The 26,721-nt window shown below is 40.6% G+C and overlaps 1 protein-coding gene across 3 annotated transcripts in view; it reads right to left on the reverse strand.

The window, feature by feature from the left end:
* Positions 1-21,605: 21,605 nt before the first annotated feature.
* The window catches only part of LOC149310706 (BRISC and BRCA1-A complex member 2), a 165,281-nt gene continuing 160,165 nt past the window's right edge, over positions 21,606-26,721 (reverse strand). For all 3 annotated transcript variants that reach the window (XM_089529561.1, XM_089529562.1, XM_089529563.1), the window contains one exon: positions 21,606-22,936. In XM_089529561.1, coding sequence (XP_089385687.1) covers positions 22,873-22,936 — 64 coding nt within the window. In that variant the 3' untranslated portion in view covers positions 21,606-22,872. The remainder of the gene's footprint in view (positions 22,937-26,721) is intronic.

Below are 26,721 nucleotides of genomic sequence, written 5' to 3' on the forward strand. Positions count from 1 at the left end.
TCTGCATCAAAGGAGGTTTGCCATTGCCTTCCCCTGAAGCTGTGAGTGTGTGACTTGCCCATGGTCACCCAGTGGGTTTATCTGGCTAAGCTGGTATTTGATATAGTTTCCCTCCCTTATTTTCAATGTTGTTGACTCATCCATTGTCATTAGTATGTTTTATTGCATCCATATAGTTAATTGGAATATGTAGTTCCCTACTGTACTTTGTATTACGTATCCTGTATTTTGAAGCATTATTACAATGTGGTTATATACATAATAATATGGCCATTGTTGATAATTGTTGAGTTGTGGTTTCATTCCTTTGGGACATTGTTGTAATAGAGTGTTGTTATATTGTTAGTTTCTCCCTAGCTATTTTTGTATTTTTTTTGTGAAAGCCTCCTGTTGTGTGTTTTCTGCTCCATTTTACTATATCATTCTATGTAACAGGACTCTTGTTTCCACAGGGTTTCTGGAACCAAATCCAAGCAGATAACAAGGGCCCACTGGGTAAAGAATATGCACTACCCCACTCTTTAAATGAGATTTACAAGAAACAATGGCAACTAATTTCCACTGAAATGTGTGTAGTCCTATGAATTTTGCACCCACTAACAGTGACAATGGAAGTGACAGTGAAAGAAATTTCATCAATTTAGCATCCATCAAAAACTGCAGACGTTCTATAGTATGACACAAATAGCTGAGCCATCTAGCGAACTTGCCTATTGAGTGTGAGTTTGCAAGAGAAATTGACTTTTGGAAGTCTAATTCATGATTTTGCCATGAAAAGCTTTAAAGACAACGTGCATAATGTTTGCAGCCATGTTGATCCACTAGAATGAAGAAAAAAACCATTGAAGACATTGACAAGATAACCCTGTTATTAATGACCAAAACAAAAACAAACAAACAAAAACAAAAAACCCACAGGCTAGATTTTTATAACAAATGCAGCAAAGATGGTTGATTTTTCAGAAATATAAAAATAGTAACACCAATTCCAGAATTTTTTTTAAAAAAAGTTTCCTATGGGATGACATGGGAATGAAGATTTATTATTATTATTATTATTATTATTATTATTAACCTTTATTTATAAAGCGCTGTAAATTTACACAGCGCTGTACATACAAACGTTTAGTTAAACGGTTCCCTGCCCTCAGGCTTACAATCTAAAAAAATCTAAAAAAGATTTATGGCGTGAAAAGGGGTCCAGGATGACCAATTTGTATTGGGCCACCCACAAATGATGCTCAGGACTTGCCAATAGCCACCACTGGCTAAAGGATGAGCCTTTAATGTTTCTAACACAGCCACACAATTTTTCAAGAAGGAGTGAGTTTTGGTATTCATGAAGCATAACTGTACTTCATGAGAACCACTTTGGGTTCAGCCCATTCCTATGTACAAGAATGCCTTTCTTTTCCATGTCTTTCTGCTACAAATATTCCTCTGTTTGACAAGTTGACTCTTGTCTCTTTCCTGCATGGCGATACTGATGTCATGGTTGGGTGAAGACCTTTATAAGACATCTCTGCATCTCTTTTCCATCTTGGTCTTCTGCCCAGGACAAACTCACTAAGCAACAGGTATGCCTTAGTGCTTGCTGAGCAAAGAAAGGCATCCCCAGTCAAGAGAGTATGTGGAGCCCAGCAAAGTCATTTAATATATATATATATATATATATATATACACACACACACACACACACACACACACACACATACATACATTGTTTCAGTGCTGATTGTGCAACCTCAGTGGAGAATTTTTTGATCTGTGATCATTATCTTACCCTTTACTTTGCCGAATAGCTTGAAGGTGTTCCCTGATTGCATTTTTCCAGTACATCTGGCAATAACTTGCCCATGTTTCTCAGCCTCCAAATAAGGCAGAAATCACAATAGAGTAGTAAACACAGATGCTGGAGCTGCTTCCAGATCAGCTGTCACAACCAGCTCCAAACTCTTCACATATTTGCACATGCAGACAGTTCAGGCACCGACCAATGCTCAACAGCTAGAAGGGTTGCTCTTTTGAACCATGACTGAGGTAAACAATGTGCATTACAGCAATGGTGAGTTACGTTTTCATGGTCACGAATGGTTGTATCTTCTATATCTTTCTTCCAGAGCATGGCAAAGTTCTTGAAATATGACTTCCAGATTCTTTAGCCATTTTGGCCAATGGCTCTGCATTTTTCACCATTAAGGCTACATATCTGGGTCATTCCAGACTTGAGGCAATAGCTTGACTTCTGTAAGCCTCAGTTAGCCATTTTTGATTGCATTTCTAGGAACTCTATGGATGTTTTCAAAAAGTTCAAGGAGTTAGCCAGCCAAAAGAACAGTAATCATAAGGAAACTGCCTAAAAGGCAACTTGCTAGCAAGATGAAGACATGAGGCTGTGTTTCAAGTATCTAGGATATACACTCACTGTTCACACAAGATTGCTAGGCTTGGCCTGTGACACCTATGAACTGGCTGGGCTGCTTAGAATACCTCTAAAATACAGTGCAACAGACTGAACAGATGCATAGGGGTTTCATAACAGATAAGCCAATGTGGAAAGGGTAACTTGAAGGCAGAAAATTTGAAAACCACTGGCCTAGCAAGTTGTGTAAAAATGGCACAATGCCAATTACCCATTCCTGATTATGTAGTGCCTACTTTCTAAAACAGAACTCAAGGCAGCCATTTATGACATCAGAGAAGTTGCAAGGGCCACATAATTTTCTGCAGTGCTGGGAAGGGGCAATTCAGTATTGGAAGGTTCTCCCTCCCCTGGTCTGACGTCTCCCTCCACCTGTGCTTTTGGAAGAGAAGAGACAGCGCTGGGGCAATAGGACTGCATGCAGTGGAGCAATAGAACTGTATGGGGGGAGGGTTAAAGGGGGTTCATCCTGCACTAGGTGACACCCCAGAGGGGTGACACCCATTCGCACCCTCCCTCCCAGCTTTGTCATGGTAGAGGTCTTTTCATGAGGAAACCTTCACCATCACAGCAAAGGAGAGGACCCAGCAACCCACTTCTGGTGTGCTGCAGTACCAGATACCTTCTCACAAGAAGACCTCTGCCACAGCAAAGGAGAGAGCCCAGAGCATCCTTTTGGCTGACACCCCCCCAGCAGCCCCCCTCCTGCCCCATGTGACACCAGGGGTGGGAACACAAATCATCTTAAGAAAGTTACCTCATCAACATCACAATAAACACCACAGAGTATAATCCAAGTGCACCTAAGAGAATTATTGGGTATTTGTTGGAAGGTCAGTCACTCCTGAACCATAAAAAGTTCACCATCTGAGCTGGGCAGGACTGCACCTGAAATGTTGGGGTGAGGCACCCCACCCTGACTAATCCTATGAAGCTTCAGGAAAGAAAAACAAAAGAACTATTTAATTGTTAAATGTTACATTGATGGGTTTTAAAACTACATGAATGTTGCTAATTATAAAGATGTCATTCATGTTCCTATTTCAGTCAGGGAACACAGGAGACCAGAATGAGAGGTATAATGGTGGAATATATGTCTCCCCTGTTAATATCCCATGCCTTAGCCCTTAAGAATCTATTTCTAAGACATAACATGTACTAGAACATACTTCTGTGCGACTGAGTTTGCATCTCATTCAGTGAGCTAGTTGGCCATGAACCGAATACCTTTCACTGCAAATAAGCTATCTTATCCTGATGGAAATTTACAATGTGGTTTAAAGAGTCTAAAGAGTTTTTCCATTCATAATTATAATCACTCAAGTTTATTCACATAAGAGGCCAGGTGATCTAGTGGCTGGAAGGCTGGACTCAGGTGACTTGGGATCAGTGTCCATCTGACTCACTCATTTTGTGGTCTGTTCCACCGCATGACAGGCACACAGTTTTTCTAATATAGTTCCATAAATATAAGCTCCATATTTGACCCAATAGCCCATTATAAAAAAAACATGCTTGTGCTTTCCCATGTTCTGACTAATAAGTACAAAAGCAGATGGATAACATAACATTGTTAAAAATATAATGTGTTTTTGTTTTAAAAATTAATGGAGTAAGTTTTATAGAATAAAATATTCAGTTAAGTGAGAGCCACCAACTGTAGTCTGCAATGATGCAAGCCGGACATAAATTCACTACCTGAGTGACTCTTGGTATATTATTATTATTATTATTATTATTATTATTATTATTATTATTATCATCTTGTCTTTCCCCCCAATATAGGGACTCTAGGCTTCTAACAACAAATTTAAAACAGTACAAGTTAAAAAGAGTACAAAGTACAGTTTCGTCTCAGTTTTCTTCAGCTGCAGCTGCGTATGCATGAATGGATTCACACACACACACACACACACACACACACACACACAGAAAGAGAGAGAGAGAGAGACAGAGAGAGACAGAGAGAACATTTTGAGATCAACATTGCCTCTTTCTGGGTAGCTATCATGATTACTTGGTCTTAAACTGTCATTATTTTGCTTTTAAGAGACATATGCTTTTTTAAATTCCCCCCTTCCCCCCGACAATGATGAAATGTATACAAATCTCTCCACATTTGCTGGGGTTAGGGGCACAGGACCCCTGTGAATGTGGAAAAACTGCAAATAACAAAAACACTATGTTTTTTATCTGAGAGAATACCTCTCTAGGAATCTTTCAGTCCTCCAGTGCAACTCTGTGGTCAACATCTGCCAGACATTGACCATAAAATTGCACTGGAGGAGCTACAAATGCCTAGTGGACTGTTTTCTCTGGGAATCTTTAGGTCCTTCAGTGCAACTTTTGATTAAAGTTGACCGTAGAGTTTCGCTGGAGGACCTAGATATTCCTAGAGATAACATATTAATAAAATCCTTGAATAATCAATTCCGCAAAAGTCAAAGCTGCAAATGTGGGGGGACAAGTGTATGTTCTTTCACCCTTTTTCAACTCTTTCTCCATGTTGCTTTTCCATGCTGATCAAAGGTCTTTCATCCCAAGCCAATGCATGAATCTGTGAGTGTTCTTTTTGAGATGTGGCAACCACAACTGTATACAGTGTGGTGGCACCACAGATTTGCATAAAGACATTACAACACCAGCTTTTCACTTACTTTTCTAATGATCCCTAGCATGGAACTTTCCCTCTTCATAGTATCTGTGATGGAGGAGAGGGTGGAAGTGAGGAGAGAGGGAACGTTTTCTTGGTGCCCTCTCCTGACTCCAAAATACTTTTTGGGTCACTCATCTCCAGATCTGAGGTATATGGCATCAGTGTATATATAAAATTAGGCTTGATCTGGAGAAGGCACACTGAATTTTGTTTAGCAAGACACAGGGGCAGTACTGTATATGTATTATCCTACTTGAGAGTATGTATTTTCCCTGGAAGAAGATTAACCATCCATTATGAAGCCAAGCCCTCCCTCCAGTCCATCTGCCTTGGTCCAGGCCTTGGAGGTAGAGAGGAACTGCTGGACCTCTTACCCTTTCCCTGCACCACTCCCTTCTCCTTTTGTATCATGTCTTTTTAGATTGTAAGCCCGAAGGCAGGGAACTGTCTAACTAAAAAGATTGTATGTACAGCGATGTGTAAATTTACAGCGCTTCATAAATAAAGGTTAATAATAATAATAAATACAGATGGGAGGCTCCATACCACCCCTGTAAGCCCCATATCTGTGCTGCAGCATCCCCATGCTGTAGCATAGACACACCACAAAAAAAAGCTGCCTAGAGCAGCTTCTTTTTTGCGACGCCAGAGACAGGAAGGGACGCCACTTCCTGCCAGCGATGTCTGGTTGTTGTATGGCAGCGGCAGCATCATGGTGGCCCCCGTATGGATGGGTGGCTGCCATGATACTGTCGCCGTAACGTGCTAGGATTCCGGAGTGTGTGGATGCTGCGGGCTCCGGAACACTAGTATTGGAAGCAGCCCGCCACTTTTGGCCCATCTGTCCCGGGCCTTAGAGATTTATTGCATGAGACTGTGCAGAGGGTCTTATTCTTATTCTTATTTTGTCCCTGTGTCTGTGCCTTGTCTATGGGCTGCATCACTTTTGGATTTTGGCCAAAATAGAGCTTGAGAGACTTGGGGAATTCTGTAAGAGGGTAACTCTTTGCTTTTACAGCAAAAAGGGAAAAAAGGAAGAAAGGAAAGGAAAGGAAAGGAAAGGAAGAAAAAGAAAATAAAAATTAGCAATGGAAAAAAGAAAAAGAAACAAAAAGAAATTTAAAAAAGACAGAAATCAGCATGTGGAGGGGGGACTTCCAGGAAATGCCAGGGGGCTTCAAGGGCTTCAGTAGTGAGATATTTTTGACCATCTGTGTCAGAGGGGTAAGTGTCGATGGAGGTGGACAACTGTGGCCTTCCAGATGTTTTTGGCCTACAACTCCCAATGGCTCTAGCCAACATAGACATTGGAGAAGAATTATGGGAAATGAAGTCTGAAATCACCTGGAGGACCACAGTTATCCATCCCTGTCTGATAGGTACAATGAGCCAATCAGCTGCTTTGCAGGACTGTTGTGAAGTTTAATTAATTAATGTTTATGATGTTCTTTGATGCCCTCAGATGAAAGGTGCTGTGTAATTGCAAAGTTTTATTAATATTCTAATCCCCAACTTTGTACGCTGTCTTCACCTGGCAGGAGGAGTGATGCGATGTTATCAGTTGTGCTGCATATATTAACAGAAGCTGCCTCAGCATGACTTTTGTGGTGTTTATTAACAGCTACTACAGTTACTATCAAGTCAAGTGTACCCCTACCCAGATGCCCACTTCTGTTTTGTCAGATGAGGAAAAAATCAATCCTGAGTCAAAGGAGTTTATCACACAGGAGGAATTTCTCTTAATTTCGAATGAAAAGAAAGTGGGGCCAGAATGCATTCACGTGAATTCACTAGTTCAGCAAATTTACGTGAATTTGAATTGCATTCGAACTGATTTCTCATTGCCTGAAAATAGCTTGCCATTGCCCAAAATTGTGTGTGATCATCTCTCTCGCAATAACGTGAAACCCCATGATTGCGTTCAGATTGCCATTGGATTATACTTCCAATTTCCCTTGTCTGGTAATGTCCTTAAACAGCCAAGCCAAATCAACAACAATTCCTTTGTATACCTTCTCTCCTAATGATGACATTATCTGCTGAGGCCTTAGCATGGCTAAAATGTAAATCCTTGGGGAAGGGATTTGATTGTAGAGGAAGGGAATTCCAATATCTGCAACAACCAAGAAAAAAAAAGACTCATGCAGGCATAACATGGACTTTTAACAGAATGCCAGCCTTTATCTGGTCAACAAGACAAAATATACCCCCAACTAATTCTGATAGCCAGTTCTGATGCTGTGAAGCTCAAGGCTTTAATGGCCAGCATCCATAGTTTTTTGTGGTTTTTTTGGGCTATGTGGCCGTGTTCTGGAAGAGTTTATTCCTGACTTTTCGCCAGCATCTGTGGCTGGCATCTCTCTCTGAAGATGCCAGCCACAGATGCTGCTGAAACACCAGGAATAAACTCTTCCAGAACACAGCCCGAAAAAAACACACAAAAATCTATAGTTCTGATACTACTTTCTGAGTGATGGTTATAATACTCCAGAAATGGCTTTCCCATGATAACTGTCACTACTGTCAGCCATGGCTAAAAAGACTCCTTTCCAGCCCTCATAGTACAAGGAGAGCAATATCAATGTTCCTTTTTGTATTGGAGTTCTAGCTTTAGATATCCATCTGTACCAGCAGTGCAACTGTTAACTGCGTGCACCCAGGGTACTGACCATAGTGTGCTTGCTTAGCATAATGTTTTATGTTCAACTGCTGGCATCTCTGCTTAAAACATCAGAGCTGGCAGGGCTTGGAAAACCTCAGAGGCCCACTGATGATTCATCACAAGATACATCCTCACCATTTTACATGAAGGAAGAAGTTTGTGATGGAAGAAATCTACAGTCAATATCTGCTGGGGAGTGCAGCTTAAAATCTGAGTCAGCACTGGAATGGGAATGCATCTTTAACTATCAGCCCCATACCATTCTCCTGCGATCTTTTTACACACTGTAACTGCTATGGCAACAGCCTATGGAATTCTTGGATTTGCAATTTATTATTTAGAATCCTCAGCCAGGTAGTTCTAGTGGCTCCACAAACTACAAGCCCCAGGAGTCCATAGGATATATGAATAACAATTAAAAGTGGAATCATAGTGCTGTAACAGTGAGAAAGGGGGCCTAATTTAAATAATCTCCTTCTTTAAGTTGCTATGAATCTCATGTGGGGATAGAAGAGAACAGGTAATGGGGTTGCTCTACTTTCCCTCCACCCAGCAGGACTGGTAGCAGTTTGGTGCAGGTGGGAAAATTGTGATTGTGCCCAAACATTTCCCTTCAAACTTGAAGCCTCCACTCCTGGTTGCTTTAAAACATTTAAAAAAGAAACAAAACAAAACAGACATCAGCTTGGCATCTGCTTTGGCCATAAACCTTTCCTAACTTGATACTGTCCAGAGTTCCCTTTTCTTCAGGTAGCATGACATTCTGGAAGCTGTGGTCTAACACAATGGCTGGTAGTAGATTTACCAAGTCAAGATTTTGCCAAGACCTGAGACTTTAGGGATTTCAAGGACCCAATGACAACCTCTTGTGATATCACAGGAGGTGATGCCTGGTGACATTACAGGGATAATGTTACAAGGAACATCTCCTTGTGATGCTGTTATGCATGATACATCGAACATCAACTGCAGTTGCACAAAGTAAGCTATTTAAATTTAAAAACACAGAATCTAACAAATGTGTAATATGTATACATGCACACCTTTCAAGGCAGTGCTCTCACCCTGAGATTCCCCTACTGCTGGTGCCTTGAAAACTGGATATGACAGGCCAGGCCCTGAGATCTGGCATCCTTAGCTAATAATAATAACAACAATAATTTATAGCCCGCCCAATCATGTAGAATCCAGGTGGGTTACAACAGTAAAAGAATACAAAATACAATACAAATCAAACAATAGTTGCCATGGTGGATGAAGAGGATGGGTGCTGTAGTCTCACATTTCCAGATAGCAATAGGACAGGAGAGGCTGTTTAGTCTATGCTAACCAAAGGCCACAACAGAAACATTTGATGTCATTTTAGATGCAGAAAGACATTTTTTTAATTTGTCTATTGTCTTAATTACAATTTTATCAGTTCACCTAGATTGTATCGCATTGTTTTAACAGTTGCTGGTCTTGCAAAGATTATTCTCCCGTTGTACATCAGCCTGATAAAGGTTTCACAAGTATGGCAAAGAAAAGATGCAACTGCATTTGGACCAGATGACAGAAGGATCCAGAAGAGGGTTAATTCTGGAGAGTGCATACAATAACACAGAGCCAATAAGTTTAGTTGGGGGTTTGTCTTAAAGCCTCCATTATCGGTTCTTTTTTGCTTTTATCTTCACCTTAAACAAACTCTGAGCCAGGTTGAAAGCAGGCAGGCACTGTCCCTTTAATTAATGAAGCCACAGATGTTAATACCTGCTTGTTATGTGCCAGGGAGGGCCGCTTGGCCAGCCGCCAGCCAGGCAGGTGTTATGGCGCTACCTAGGCACCTGTACAACAAGCTCCTGGGGACTGTTTACACACCTGGAGGAGCTCCTCAGAGTACCTACATGCCTGCGTGCCGTATGCCAAGGACGAGATGCCTGTCTCGGTGCCCCTGGAAAAGAGCAGCACAACTGGCAGCACAAAGCCTTGAGTAAGCATTTTTTAATGGCTTCTCCCTCTGCTCTTCTGGCTACAGTTCAAGGGACAACCAACAGCTCTTGTACGCTGCTTAGTGGTGAGGAAGTGGTGAGCCAACACTCAGCACCCTCCTCACTGGGGAGGAGAAAGAGCAAAGGGGAAGAGAAGAGAGATGGAGAGAGAGAGAGAAGGCATGGGGAGGGAGCTTGAGGTGCCAGCAGCTGGATGGAGGAATCCACACAATGGGAGAAGAAAGAGCCAAGGGCAGCTCTCCTGTTAAAACCTCTAGAAAAACCAAGTCACACAACTTAAAAGGGAATGTTGGACCCACTGGCAGTTTTCACTTCATCTGTGCAGTGGCTGGGCACTAAGATAGTGGAGAGAACATCACACACAAGCTGCACATACCCTCCAGCAGTTCTGATCTGGAATGTCTGTTCTGAAATGTCCCCATTTTTCTCTCCGTATCCTATTCTCACTATTGGCTTACTTCAATTCAAAACTGAGTACAAAGTGCAAAAGTTATTTGCACTCAGCTAACACTGGGGGGAGGAGGAGGGGGGCTTTCCAGTCGAGCCAGGCAAAAGCAAAGTGCTGCAGCCTCACATTGTTCCTTACTAATAACTTTTGCCATCTTGACCACATTCTGATGTCTCTTGGGTTGGTTTTCATTTGTGAAATGTTGGAGGGTGTGGCTGCATGCAGCAACTCCAGTACTGGTTGCAGATGCTTCTGATTTAATCCTGGCCAAGTTCTGCCGCTGTTCCATGCATCTGTAGAGCCCACAACCATAGCACAGGTTTCTAATGACTGACAGCACAAGCTTATGCATGGTTATGAAGAACTGAGAACAACATTGGGGCTTATTCCCTTGGGAAATGTGTTTACAACAAACCTGGCCTCACCAGCTAGCACCAGAGCCTAGAAATATTAGTTTCTTGAAGCACCACTCCCAGAACTGGTTGTACTGCCAAGAGTATTCTGGGACCAGTTTTTTTTTAAACTTCTCTAAACTTTGCCCAAACTCTTGGTAGCTGCCAAGAGCCCAATACTTTGGCAGGGTTCCATCAACACTGACACTTGCCCTGACCTCTAAGCTGCCCTTGTAAATATCCCACACTGCCCCTGACAAGGCAGTATGGGATTAAAATGGCAGTGTGTAACCACAACCGGGGCCCTAACAACATAAGAGGTCACTTTGTGGAGTCTACCATCAGAATCCACTCTCAGAATCTTTCCTCAGATCTGTAGCTGATCCTGGTTTAGGGTTACTGCCTCAGGCACACTTACCAGACAGTAACTGAATAAAGTACATTTGACCCTCCATATTCACGGATTTTGTTATACACAGATTCAAGCATCCACAGCTTGAAAATATTTTTAAATATATAAATTCCAAAAGGCAAACCTTGATTTTGCCATTTTATAGAAGGGATACTATTTTGCTATGCCATTGTATTTAATGGGACTTGAGCATCCATGGATTTTGGTATTCACAGGGGATCCTGAAACCAAACCCCAGATACTAAGGACCCACTGTAATCTGTAAGCTCACACAGACTCCCAGCTCCATTTGGAGGTATCCTAAGTGCCCATCTCCTCTTATATAGGCTTCACTGGGCCTCCTAGAAATGCTGACTCCAAGCAAGAGCTTACATTGTTGAGTTGGCTTTGCCCAGCCAACTGCAATTCCAACATGAAGTGTAGCATCACAAAGTCCAAGGGGAGATATTGACTTGGGCTCCTCTTACGATGTCTGAATATCTTAGTTAGCACTAAAATGCCATACTGGGAAGATCAGACAGTCAGTTCCCAGAATGCTGATACTTTCTTATGCTCCTTTGCTCTCCCTACCACTTCGTTTTGTTAGATTGCTTCCTAAACAGTTGTATTGTCTGTGTGATTAATTTGTGTGGTGTAAGAACAGGCATGTGCAGGCCCACACAAAGCTTCAGAATAAAGTATAGTGTGCTGAAAAGTGGTGGAATTGCAGGAAATGAACTTGCTAAGAGAGGTATATCTCAGAACCCTTGGTGTTTATTACTGTCTTGAGTTTGTATCTAATGCCTTGAAGATATTGTTGTGAATCCTGCAGGCACTGCAGTGATGAGCTGCTGTTCACTTTTTCTGCCTTTCCTGCTCCATGTATGCCCAAGGACTTTTGTTGTTGTTGTTGTGTGCCTTCAAGTCATTTCTGACATATGCTAATCCTAAGGCAACCCTATCTTGGTAATATTTGTTCAGATTGGGTTTGCTATTGGACATTCTCTGAGGCTGAGACAGTATGACTTGCCCAAGGGCACTCAATGGGTTTCTATGGCTGAGATAGGATTTGAACTCTCCAGATTCATAGTCCATTGCTCAAACCACTACACCACATTGGCTCACATGTCTAAAGGTTACCTGGGGCAGAAAATTGGCCTCCGGATCCTTTGCTATTGCCCATTAGTGCTCTGGCAGGCGGTACAATTGTTTTAGATTTTCCATGCATAAGGGTTATTTCATGGGAAATCTAAAACAATTGCACTATCTGCCAGAGTGCTAGTGGGCAACAGCAAAGAGTCTGGGGGCTACTTTTTGAACCAGAGACTTGACAAATTGCTAAAAATTCCAAAGAAAATTAAACCAAAATAAAAGTATACTTCCAGTTTTGAAAAAACTTCTTGATAATCTCTGCTGATCACCTCTTTTTAACTTGTACAGTTAAAAGTTAAAGAGATATCTTTGAAATGAGTATGGACCTTCAGTGGCACATCCGACATTGCTGGGAGTGGTACACACTCACTAAGAGTGTGGTGGAGTCTCCTTCTTTGGGGGTCTTTAAACAGAGGCTGGATGGCCATCTGTCGGGGGTGCTTTGATTGTGATTTCCTGCATGGCAGTGAGTTGGACTGCCTGGCCTTTGGGGTCTCTTCAAACTCTAGCATTCTTTAATTGCATCTGCCATCATGCCTCACGCCAAGTCACCCACCTCTGCTGTGAAGACATGACAAACTTACACTTAGAATATAAAGTTGCCCCTTGGAACTTGTGGGGGATCCATTACCAAACCCCCAGCAAGTTCCAAAACTCGCATATATTCAAGCCCCATAGGCTTGAATGGGGTACGTAGATGTGGGGTTAAAATCCTCCATGGATTTTCAAGTCAGCGGATTTCAAGTCCGCAAACTTGGAGGGGTAACTGTATTTCCTTAAAATAAACAGTTCTCTAAGCCAGTGACCTGGGCTAGATTTTACTTCTGTTTGAGCAGAGAGCTGGAGAAAGGCACTTGGAATGGAGATGGCAAAGATAGCAAAGAGGCAACTATGAAAGGCAGCCTCTGCAGCCAAGAACAAGAAGTCTTCTTCCAGACTTCTTTCCTCTAAGAGGCATCTTGTCTGTTTCAGGATAGAGTGACACTGTTTTGAAGCCTAGCACTATCTGGGTGTTTGTCACCCGCATTCCTCTTTCCTGTGTGCATTTATTTGTAAATAGATATTACACTTCCACACACTTAACATTCTGTAACATTGTGTTTATTATATTGGGTAAAATACAGTTTCTGAGGCTTCCTTCGTCAAGTGATGTAGACTTGAGCCAATGGACTCGGACTCATCTTGGACTTGACCCCACCACAAATGATGCACTCACTCAACTCCTGACTTGTGTATTTTTAGTGACCGACTTGCTGGCCTAACTTCAACCAGAAATGTTATGGAATGGAAAACAATTTTCCTTGTTTGAGCAACACTTCCATCTCACTGCTTTTTGCCTACAGGTCATAAAAAAAAAAAAGCAGTGTCTCAAGCCTATTGCCTAATGTGGTCACTGTTTTCCTCTGAGAAGCATGCCTCATGCTATGGGGGCAAATCTTGTCTATTGCTCCTAGAAAAAGCTTTAGAAGGTTCCTCTGATGTGCAATGGGGACAGGCTGCTGAACAGGCCTCATTTTTCTAAAATGCAATCTTGATAAATTTCCTCTGATTTTTTTTTGTGCACATGTTCTTGATATTCTAGTTATCAAAACTCCCCCACATACACACCCAATCCCTTTTTTCTCTTAAAGTTGGCTCCGACATTTGAGACTCAACTCGAGACGTGACTTGAAAGTATCTTGCAAGGACTTGAGACCTGGAGTAGAAGACTTCTTCTCAGGGAAATAGGGAGTGCAAATTTCCACCTGTTTCCAAGAGAGATTGATGAAAATATTTACACCACACACTTCCAAGTAAGAGGTTTTTAGTAAGAGATCATTCAGGATCTCAAACGTTCCCATAAAAATTGCAAGACTTTACTGGCTGGAGTTTAAGGAATACAGATTGTGATTTATGGTCTTCCCACACACCAAACCAAAATAGTCACCAAGAACTACTATTTATCATTTGGGTTTGCAGAATTTCAGTTATTTAAAATTACATATATCAACACTGACTCCATGGCTACACCAGAAGTCTACATAGGGCTTTGCATAGTACAAAAGAACAGAGTTCTGCCCCAAGCAATTTATTATGTAACATCTGATAAAAAGAAGTCAGCTGAAGCAGAGGGTGAGGTAAAGAGAAGAAGTGGGGAATTAAAAGGAATGTGTCACAGTTTTAACAAAAAAGTAGCTGTTGAGAAAGGATTTTAAAAAGGCGAGAGAGGTGGCATCATACAGGCAACTCTGTAAGTGGTAAGTTCCATGCATCTGGGTTAGCAATGGGGATAAAGGACAATATTTTGAGGAAGCAGGAAACCTCTTTGGAGCACAAGATTTCTAAGGTTTTTTAAAAATCTTTTTAATCACTCCTTCACACCTCCGTTGGATCAACAGCATGTTATGAGCACTATGATCAAACCTCAGTGAGTGTTTCAAAAGTGATCTTCCCTGCATGCAGCATGCCTCATTGGTCAGAATCAGCAAAGCTGATTATGGCCCCCATCTGCACTACAGAAATAATGCAGTTTGACATCACTTTAACTGCCATGGGTCCATCCTATGGAATCTTGGGACGTGTAGTTTGTTTTGGCATCAGAGCTCTCTAACAGGGAAGGTTAAATATCTTACGACACTATAAATCCCAGAATTCCATAGCACTGGGCCATAGCAGTTAAAGCAGTGTCAAACTGTATTGTTTCTGCAGTGCAGATGCAGCCTGCGTATGCCTATTTCTCTGCAAAGCACTGTCTGAATAACACATCACAAGAGGGGAAAATCCAAACCAGTGGGCTGACGTTTAGGTCAGCAAACCCAGAACTCCCAGCTCAAAGGGCTCCTTGTGCCAGTTAAAGCACTGCCCTTTGGATCTGCCTTCATGCCTCATCACACAACCAGATGGCTCTATAGCTTTGCAGTGGCTGATCCACATTGGCAATGAATACCACTTTGTCAGAGGTTGCACAGGAAGATCCAGTTACTTTGGTTTTGGATTTAGGTAGCCCATAATTAGGCTCAAACACACAGGGTGGGTCATTTATAAAAGGAGTCCAAGGTGCTATTAGAGGCAGACACGCCAAGGCCCCAGCATATAATTAGGCAATCCGCCACCATGGGGAAACTGACCCATTGAGCCAACTCACCTTATTAGCATGAAGATGTGATTTATTCCTGTGCCCTAGAAGTACGGTTAGTGCTCTATAGCAAAATGATGAATCTTTCCTCAAAATTCATCTTGTTCAGGCAGGAACTAGAAAAAGCTGTTCTGGTTCCTTGGTTCACTGGCAGGTTAACTGAAACTCAGTCTAAAATCTGGATGACAGGAGTCACAGAGTGAAGGGACTATTCCAGAGGGGCCTTCCACAGTGACCAAAGTGATTTGCTTCTATAGAAGGAAGACTGCTGTTTAATACAGGTCGAGGCTCCCTTATCCATCTGTATTCCAGAAATGAAAACTCTTCATTGGTGGCTGAGACAGTGACACCTCTGATGGTTCAGTGTACACAAACTTGGTTTTATGTGCAAAGTTATTAAAAATATTATATAAAACTAGAGTCACTCTCTCAGCCTCAGAGGAAGGCAAGGCCAAGCCCTCTCTGAACAAATCTTGCCAAGAAAAATCTGTCATAAGATATTGTTTTTAGTAAATTAGTATATTATTTTAATATTTTAACATTTTATGTTTTTTGCCATTCATTTTTGAATATGTGCTCTTTGGTGAAAAGGATGTTAATAATAATAATAATAATAATAATAATAATAATAATAATAATAATAATAGTTGTTGTTATCTTGGGATTGACATAAATTGGCAATGAATTGATGACATACAACAATATAGTCAGATAAAGAGTTCTCAAGAACTTGAAATATTGTATCCATTTTGATGTCTTAATAGAGATATTGGCCAATTATGAATTTTGTTTTTATAGAAATCTTTTTATTAAACAACCACCACAATTCTCCTTATACTCATTGTGGTTCAGAGTCCATTACTATTCAAAGTGGCCTCTGGATGCTGTCATTCCTGACAAAAAATATTTCTCATTCTGCTCCATTTTGCCTACATGAAGTTAACAAAAATCTTAGAGGGCCCACTGTAAGCACACCAATACATTTTGATACTTCTGCATTTTTACATTGGACCTCTAATGCCAGCAGGTGCTTAGGAGGTTGTGATAATTTTATAGACACCTGAAAGGTAGTATTTTGAAGGAGGCACATAGACCCCAGACATGTGGATGGCTTCAGAAGAAATGATAGGAGTTTGCTTTTTTTAAAAAGGCAATCCTCCCCCCTCACAGCCTGCATTTCCTATGAAACAGAAAGTGATCACCAACAGATCAAACAAGACCATGTTCCCCTTTATTTCCTACTGTGTTCCGAAGTACCCTTCTTGTCCACACTTTTTGGGATGCTCCAGATCCTGTCACTGCTTTGTGAAGTCAATGATGCTACCATCAATCCAATTAATCCTTTTCCTCTTTTGGATATTAAAATAATCCAATACTTCGGAACAACTTTTTTTTTGTCCTTCTGAAGGGCTCTTAAGTCTTTCTCATGAAATCACCTTAGCTTGTGACAAATTTTGAGGTGGTGTACTGGTTTGGGTGTTGGACCTCGACTGTAGAGACAGAGTTTGATTCCCCACTTGGCCATGAAACCCTTGGGAGGACCTTGGGCAAATCGCATGCTCTCAGTCAGCCTCAGAGGAAGGCAATGGCAAACCTCCTATGAACAAATCTTGCCAAGAAAACTCCATGAAAGGTTCGCCATACTAGGTCCTAGAGTGAGTTATTCTAGTGTGCATGTTCTTACATATTTATTCTAAATAAACACCTTCTTCGTTCACCTGTGCCTGGAGTCTCTATCAGTTAGTATCACTATAAAAATGTTCTTTCAGTCCCAGAGGTTACTCATTCTCTTGCAAGCCAGAGTTATATTCCCCAGCATTTTAGAGACAGACTGCTGTTGTTAGTGGAGGTTCTCCAAGTCTCACATCTTTGTGGGTAACACCACTAATACTAAAAGTGGAGCCAGTCAAACACTGTGAACCCTAGTCAAAGAGGCTTTACTATCTTCACTCAGTTCGATCTACTTCACAGGACTGTTTTAAGGATAAAATGAGAAAGGAAAAGAAAGCGATGATCTGAGTGCATACTAATATGATTCCACAGAGGCAAAATTCTGAATGTCTCTAGACACAGCATTTGATGAGTGTTTAGCACTTCGAAAAGATCTGTGGTCAACCACAAGCTACCTCTGGTGCAAGCAACCTGTGGCCCTAGAACTCTATGTGTTACTGTGCTTCATTTTAGGCAGAAAGTAGCCCTGAAAGAGATCAGCTCAGGTGATCTATCTTTTCCCCAGCAGCCCAAAAGGTAAGGAGAGAAAGAGGTGGCAGAGAAAGAGGCAAGAAAAGGTGGGTTCATCTAACCTTTGCTTTACGTTTGCTCACTGCTTTATCTCTGGCCAGTTTTACATCTTTACTCACAGCATTCATGCAATGGGGGCAAGGGAGATTGCCCACCGCTGATCTACATGATCTACAGCCATGGCTAGCCTGGACTTATCAAAATCAGCACAGTGGCAAAACTACTGCTGCAGCGTAACATCCACCATAGACTTAAACAAATGCCATTTACTCTTTTAGTTGGGTGAAACAGAAATTCTAGTTGTAGTTCTGTTGGCAGGATGCCCCTTGCTAACACAACTTCTCTAGTGACAAACAACCTCACATTTTTCTTTTCAAAGCAATTATTAAAAATCATTTAGCTGCAGGAGCCAATGGGCTCAAAGAAACAGTATGTCAAATTGCAATCAGCTTGAATCATCCTGTATACAAACAGAGGCATGACAAAAGTACCCTAGTTCACTGGCAGACTTAACTAGTTTGTAAAAGGATTCGCTGCACTGCGAGTCATGGCCTTTTACAACTCTGCACGGTTGGAACAGAACACAAGAGTTTTGCATTTCCTTGGCACGGCATTGCAATACTCACAGGTGGAAAAGAAACATGATGGCTTCAATACACTTTGATGAAAACATGTAGCAACCCAAGGATCAATTTTTACAGCAGGTGGCTTGTAAAGGACATTTATTCGACAAGAATGTATTACTTCTTTAGCCAGTTCTGGAACCAAGCAAGCTCTAGAGAGCTGCAGGCATAAATAACATTAGAGTTTTACTGTCTATTTATTCTGAAGGCACCTGCAATTAAGCACTCTCTTGCTTTCCAGCCATTTAATATCATGCTTATTCTTTATTGATTCATGAAAAGCCTCATGTTCAGATGCTTTATTTCTTTTTAAGCTGCACCAGGGACTCATTCCATGGTTTGGACTGTGGTCTCGGCAGATCAGCAGGGCACCTGTTAAATATTCTATGCCTGCTTTCTTTGCTCATTGTTTGACGCTTCAAGCATTATTTTCAGCAATTGATCTTGGCTTTCCCTCTTATCCACACTCCTTGACAATTAATTGCAGTACAAATCACACTGCATTTCGGCAGCTGAAAAGAGTGGAACATTTGAACAGGAGGAGCATTTTGAAAACAGGTGAATTGGTAGGCTCAAGAAGCCCCAAAGCCTGATAGTAAAGGACACAACTAGGTTCAATGACAGCAGGAGATAACCAGCTGGTTTTCTATAGAGGACAGTTGGAGTGAGAGGAGCTTGGGTGGGAGGAAAGAGGAGCTGACCAGCCCCTTCCTCACACTTATTAAAAATCTTAAAACAACATATTACAACTATTATAAATTCAGATTATTATCTCTTTTCCCCCCAGAAGAGAAAACAAAGGCTTATAAAACAGTGGGATAGGTAGCACAGACAAGTGTGATCAGCTCCCAAATTCCATCAGCCTGTATTTTAAATTACCCTTAGCCACTCGTTTATGCAAGGTCAGATTTAGGTTAAGGGGACCCACATAGACCACTACGAATGCTATTCAAAAGCAGGAGTAAATGATATAACTTCTTTTGTTATTAGTAAAGCTACTATTAATCAGGTTCTTATTACATAAACTTTACAGGGGCTGGTTTATTGCAGCAAACAAACAAAAACCACAGTCCTGCTGCACCTTAAGACCAATAAGGAATTTATAACTGAGGAACTGTCAGTTTGTGGTTGTTTCCCTATTTATCACCACATGGTGTGATGGGCATTTTGTGTTATGGAACTGGCTCAGATGGAAGATGAAACTTTGATCATTTTTGTGAATTCTAAATGTAAATCTAAGCTGTGATCTTAAGCATGCTTTATTGGAATAAAATTCTTGTGCACAAATGATTTTGCTTTGCATTGAAAAAATGCCTACACAAAAATAGTTTTGGGTGCCACTCAATTGATATAACGTTGCATATAGTTAAGAATAAAAGTGGGCAAACAAGATGGTTAAGTGTCTGGAAACTAAGGCCCTGTACAGACTGGCTTGAAAGGCCGGTCTGTGGATGGAGTTGGGGCATTGCGTCCGGATGACACACGCCCTGCCTCCGCCCCCAGGGCACCATGATGCCACGCACTGCTTCACACAGCATGTGGTATCATGACTCTCCTCTGACACTGCGTCCATCCGATGTGGTGCTGAAGGAGCACCATATAGCCACACTGCTGCGGCTATGGCGGCCTCAAAAGACTGGATCAGGGATGCGTTATGAGGTTGCCGCGGCTCCGATCTGGCTGGGAATCAGGGTGGTCTGTTGAGCCTTTTAGACGTTTGAGAACAGTTGAAGGATTCTTAACCTGAAAAAGTTTGAAAGGTGATAAAATAACCACCTTTGATTTCTTGAACACAGAATACAGAAGATGCAACAGGCTTTTTTCCCTGCTGCCCCAGAGGACAGAACCCATGGGTTCAAATTACAAGAAAGGAATTTTTCATTAAATATTAAACATTATTTTCAGATTGTAAGAGTTCTTCAAAAGTGAAATGGACAGCTTTAGTTGGAGAGTGATGGCCTCTCTTTTGTTGGAAGCTTTTAAACCAAGGTTGGATAGCTATTTTCCAGGGATGATTTAAAATATTTTTGTAAGCTGCCTTGGGTCCCTTTCTGGGAGAAAGGCAGCATAAAAATGAAATAACTAACTAAATAAATAAAATTAGCAGTATATTTGTTTAACTGGATAGGATTGGATTAGATGACCCTTGGCAGTAACCGCCAATCCTACTAGGAGTATAGGCAGTTCTCAACAGGTACATGGTATTCAAGAAGAAGTGCTAAATATGTGAAGAAGTCATTCATCACTGTGGTTCAAAGCATATGAATCTGCGCCTTGGAATTACCAAGTCTGCTACATCTGCTATGGGAAGATCAGACTTCAGTACAACTTCAAGATGGACGATTCAAGAGTTAGGATTGGAAGACCTAAGCTTGTACAATCAATTTTGCTTTTCACTAGCTCTACTGAGGTCTTACAATCACAGCCAGACCCAAAATGATGGCTCTGGAGGCAAAAGTTTGTTATTTATAGCACCCTTTACACACCATACACCAACATATGCACAGGTTTGCTTTTGTGTTTTCACAGATCAGGAACCCTAGCACATCTCTTTAAAACTGTCTAGCAGAAGTGAACAAAGGCCTAGTCAATTAGTATACCATGGTGACACATTCCTCAGTAACAGTTTGTTTGGATTATTGTAATGTGCTCTGTACAGGGCTGCATTGAAAAAGTATTCAGATACTTTGGCTGGTTCAGAATGTTGTGGCTAGATTGTTGACTAGGAATGCTTACAGGGAACAGACATCTCTCTGTCATGATAGCTTTACTGGCCACCAGCTTGTTTTCCTACACAATTCAAAGTGTCAGTTATGACATAAAATACTACATGACTTGAGTTCAGGCTATCTGAAAGATTGCTTTCATCTCCCTAAAAAAGCCTAGCTTGGCCTTTCAGACTGCTGCGGGAGGCCCAGCTCCTCCTGACTTTCCACTAGAAGGCAAAGCCTTTTCATTCAGGAAGATCTTTGACACCTGATTTCAGTTGCTGTAGGAGAACTGTGAAGACTCTCTATGGCCCGTTACAAACGGGCAGGAAAGTACGTGCTCAGCACGTACTAGGGTTAGAAAGGGGCATCTCTTCCAGACGCCCCTAATCCTAGTACAGACTGAGTCCGTACGAAATGGCGGCGGCCGTTCCACACGGCCGCTGCCATCTTGACATAGCGGATATGCTGCGTCCACACGTCGCACCCCAGAAATGACGCCGTGAGTGTGCGCTTCGGCACTTGCGGCGTCTCTTCTGGGGCGCAGGAAGGAGCGCGATTTTCGCACTCCTTCTTTGCAGCGTCCGGAAACCACGCCGTTTGGCTGCTGCGGTTCCCAGATGCTGAAACCGGCAGCGGCAGCAGACCGCCGCTTTTCGGCGGTCTGTAACCCGCCTATAAGTTCTTTTATTGGTAGGTTCTTGTGTCTTCATTTTTTTAAAAAATGCTTTCATTCATTTTATGCTTTAATTGCACACTCTCTCATGCCCCATTTGTGGGAGAAAAGCAGGACATAAATGGAATAAATAATATAAATACTCAAGTTTTATAGTTGAGGAAAACAAAAAAGATCACTACATATCAGTAAAGTCTACTTATAATGATATTAGACAACTATAGTATTACAGTAACAGTTATTACATTTAATTCCTTAAATCATAGCAGAACCAAGGTATGTTTTGAAATGTTATTTGGAATAGAAATACATTTCATTCCCTGCTGGAAAGCACCGTGAGCTATTTACAAAATAGGGGAAGTTACTCCACTGCTAGTCAGAGACAAGTGCCTTGCCTAAATGTATCATAGGAAAGGAAAAATAATGGTTCTGACACTGAATGTACTATTTTTGTATTAGAAAGAATGAAACATCCACTTAAGTTTTCTCGTAAAGTCCTCTAAACAGCAGGTTTTATGTGGAACAACTATATAGTATCTATTAATAAAGGGACTAGTACATCTTTTGAAGTTATGAACCTGTTTCAACAGTGATATTTATGTTTTTCATCAGAATTGTAAAGTTGGGTAGAAACACTGCTGCATCCTAATTCACACTGCTGGTTTTTAGACAATATGTGTTCAAATAAGAGACATTTCTTGCTAAAAAACTGGATGAGAACTAAATATTTGTAGAGAATTGGAAAACAGCTAACAACAAGAATATGAAGTAATTCTACTAAAAGGGATCTGCCAATCAGAGATACTGGAACACTGTATCACCAGGCCTGCTGCTGTGGCAATAAAACGTTAATTTGCTTGTACTCTTTTGGACTCACATGGGCATACAGATAACTGAAAATACATTAACATGGCAATGTTTTGTCCAATGTAGCCATTGTTTTATGGGTATTTTTAAATGGATGACAAAAATGCACAGAAGAACTCTAAACACTGACACAGAAAAGATTGTACAAATAAAGGGACACCGGTGGGGAAATCTACATCCATTCTTTCCTTTTTAAATTTCTGTGAAGTAGGGGAAATAGAAAATATGTTTACGTACAGAAAATTCAGCAAAAGAAAACATGTGTTAAGTCACGCACGGTCCTCATCATATGTACACAGTGAGTTCAGTTGGTGAACAGAATGACACTACAGAAGCAACACCCGCTATAACACTATTGAATGCCCCCCACCCAAATATATTCATTCACACACACACACCAGAAAAACAAAACAGCAACAGAGACTGAAGTCCAATTGCTTCCAGGAAGTCTTCTTGCAGTCTGTTGACAAGCATGTGGATGTAAGAATTCGTTTGGTATCATCTCAGGATAAGGTTGTCCTTTGTTTCCCTTTAGAGCTTTCCATTGGCAAAGGCTGCCTCCTGGAACTGAGGGACGAATGTTTTGAAATAAGCCCTAATAAAAGAATAAAAGGGTTGACATTAGTAAAGATGAAAAGGAGAATACAATTGCCATGCATGGGCAAAATCTTCTAAAACATGCGTGCCTTCAAACAGATTAAGAGCTTTTCTGGCTGAAAATCCATTTGCGCTCCCCTCCAGTGCCTGCCTTGATCAAATACATCAGTGTGACACATTTTTCTCAGACAATGGATGGTGCATACCTTTGCAATAACAGAAAGGGATATTTGTATTAATTTTGAAAAGGAAAAAAAATCAAGACATATGCTGAATCACAATCATTTTCCAATGGATTTCACTCTTCCAAGGAAATGTTTGTGGTCTTCATTGCTATTTTATTATCAAATCTATTGATATTCCTAATGAAACAGGTATACAAATAAATACATATCACATACTGCTCCCTTCCCTTCTCCACAGCCCAGATTTAATAGTCTATTTTTTTTTAATTCTAAGCAGAGCGGTACTCAACAGAGATCAACATGAAATATATACTCTTCTCTGAAGAACTTCAGAAACTGGCATACTAACCAATGCCTATCATACCATTTAGCTTCAGTGCCAGGTAGTAGGAGCTTCTATTATCCTCAGTTCTCACCATGCTTCTGGAGCAATTGCATTTATCCATGTTCTGACAGGCCACAGATACTTAGTAGATATGAACAATCAAGAAAGAATAAAAGCACAGCTGGTGGTGACCTGTGCTATTCATCTGATAAATCTCAGATCAGGACAGTACAAGAGAGAGCTGATCTTAAAGGGATCAGTTAAACCAATATATTGAGGAAACACAGTGGAATTTTAGAACAGTTGTATGTATAATTAGAGTTCACTGTCCAGGATCCAATAATTGCACTACACTCACACAACCCCCAGTTGTGTGGTGGCTATATCTTTTCAAAGCTCAAGGAAAGAGGCACCTGATGTGGATAATCAGTTCTCCTGAGCTGATATGGCCACTTAGGTTTGAGAGGTGTGAAAATAACGCAGTAGCACACCACTGCAAGCTCCATTCTCCCTCTCTCTGTGTTTATCCTTCAATTCCATGTAACTACATTGGCAGAGTTTTCTGCTCTGCCAACATTAAATAGGATTTCAGCCAATATGTCTACTCTGGAGCTAGATCATCTAGCTGGATCATCTAAACACTTTAAGACTTAGGCACAGTATCCAAAACTGTTCCTATAATGGGTACAGCAATCGAACATTGACCCATAAAGCAAATAAATTTAAACAATTTGAAGATGGTTTTTTGTGGGTTTTTCGGGCTATGTGGTCATATTCTAGAAGAGTTTTTTGTTTCGCCAGCATCTGTGGCTGGCATCTTCAGAGAATTTGAAGATGACCTGCATGGTTCTTTGCTATTAATGTATTTCATCCTGTAAATGTGTAGCAACTCCTAAATGAACCTATAACTATGATTTGCAAGATTATTTTTTTTTTAAAAAAGAAAAGAATAAATACTTAAATCAGAAGAGATAAAACCTTTCACTTTCTTCTGTAATTATACTGTGTTTTTCTGTGGGAGATATATTTAACATATGCGTATTTCTCTTCAGTAACATTTTTCTGAGCAAGTTTCTGGAGAGAAGGTAGCTGTAAATTATATATTTTTTTGTTTTATTACTTACAAGGATTAGTATGATCAAACATGCCAAAAATGCCAGGCATTTCTTAATGCAATATTCAATGCCAAGCATGCCTGAACATGGGGGGGGGAATTAGTACTGAATGTCACAATCTGGTATAGGAGATTTAACATCTTTTGAACTCCAGTTATTCATCTTAATGGTACAGGCTGATAAACCTGAATAACTACAGAATCACACAACTACCATATCCTAAAAGCTATGTAGTCTTTGATTAACTATGTAGCAGTTCAATATTTCCCTCTATATAAACCACACTACAAAAATGAAAATAATTTTAACATAGAAAGATTTGATTTTATTCAAGTAAAGTGGGATAAATAGTCAATCAAACAAGAAGACAGCCAGCTATTCTTTTAACATTCTACATAAGGGCAGGTGGACAATTTCCCCTATTGTCCCAAACGTACAACTGTTTTTCAGCGGTTACACAAATACTCAGTTATCCATGCACCCACTATGCATTCATTTTAATTTGTTCTTTAAAACCAATGACTAAATACAACTGTTAATCCCAATTATAATAGAGTCACCAAATAAATGAGAACTTGGTAAATCTTCCTCTAGTGGGAATGGTTTGATGATATACTTGGCTGCACCATGACCTCCATATCATGGATCCTGTACGCATGGATTCAGCCATCCATGGCCTGAAAATATGTTTTTTAAAAAAGAATTCCAAAAAGCAAACCTCAATTTTGCTATTCTATTTACTATTCTACTATGCCACTGTATACGCTGGGATTTGGGCATCCATGGATGTTGGTATCCACAGGGGTTCCTTGAACTAAACTCCAGCAGATACCAAAAGGCCCACCATAGAAGCAAAATTGTGGGGGCTTGAGATGAGACTTGTAAACACTCCTCAGTTCGTCGGAAGAAAGGTTTAAAAAATTCAACAGATGTATCAACAAACAGATACACTATGTTTACCCTTAAAAGTGTGTGATATAAATTAGGAGTAAGGCGAAGACAAAAATATGCAGTGGTATTTTTAAAAATTGTATGATGTATTTTTGCTATGATACTTCAGTTGTTTTGACATCTTTATAATATTTCTTTTCTTTCCTGCAGAACCAGCAATGATGTTTTCCTTTTTAATAAAAACGTAGTTTTACAAAAACAAACTTACTAGAAGAAAAAAACAATTTTGCTTGTCTTCTGAATTACAGAGCAATTTCCCCAGGTCTATGACAAGCAGACCAGCTTGTGGGGGGAAAGTATACGCTGAGGAGTGTGTGAAAGTTTTAGTGAAGTTAGAACTGAGGTGCAAATTAATAGCTTGTAAGAAATGGTAGTGCATATAGAAAATACATTAAGAGAATTGTAACCATTGTTGACAGGACCAATTGCCTGATTTTATAATAAATATGAAAAGTAACAATATATGTTAAGATTTTCTTTGCAGAAAATGGGGGGGGGGGAGGGAATTCAATTATAAATTAATGAAATTTCTAACAACTTGAGGACAAGGGATGGCAGTTCACCTAGATACCATCTGCTATGCAAGAGATGTGGGTAGCTGATATCAAGTCTTTCTGTTGGTAGAAATGAGAGCTGGATTAAAGAGGCCACTGCCCTGCAACAGATGGAAACAACTTGGATGGGTTCACTGTGATATACAAAAGACTGCTGTGAAAGTAACAAAACCAACATTAATCTAGAGGAGCAATAATACAAAGAAAAAATTTTCTGTATGTATCAAACACAATGAAATTCTGTTACTATAACATCTAATGTTTAGATGTTAATCACTCTCTTTCAAACTGATACTAGTTCTTAAAGTTTGCCGCACGCTGCTGGCACGTTCCATTGTTTCTTTGCCACCTCAGGAAATGGTCTCTTGAATTCTCTTGATAATTTGGCATGCTAAATTTTCCCTGTGACATTCCTACTGTCTTTGTATGTGATGCCAATCTGAATAAGATCATATCTACCTTCAACTATGTGACTGTAGACTATGTAGCATTCAGCTTGTTACAGTGGTGCTCCATTATGGTATTTCCGACCTTCAAAAAGGCTGGCAGTGTATACAATTAGCTTGCCTTTAGATTTCTGTGTAGTCTCCCACCACCACCTCGAACACACACATTCAAGCACTTCCCCTTTGAAAGTAAATGAGTGTGGCAAC

This window comes from Sceloporus occidentalis, unplaced genomic scaffold, assembly GCF_023333645.1.
Source record: "Sceloporus occidentalis isolate IW3139 unplaced genomic scaffold, rSceOcc1.0.p SCAF_6, whole genome shotgun sequence".
Classification (NCBI taxonomy): Eukaryota; Metazoa; Chordata; class Lepidosauria; order Squamata; family Phrynosomatidae; genus Sceloporus; species Sceloporus occidentalis.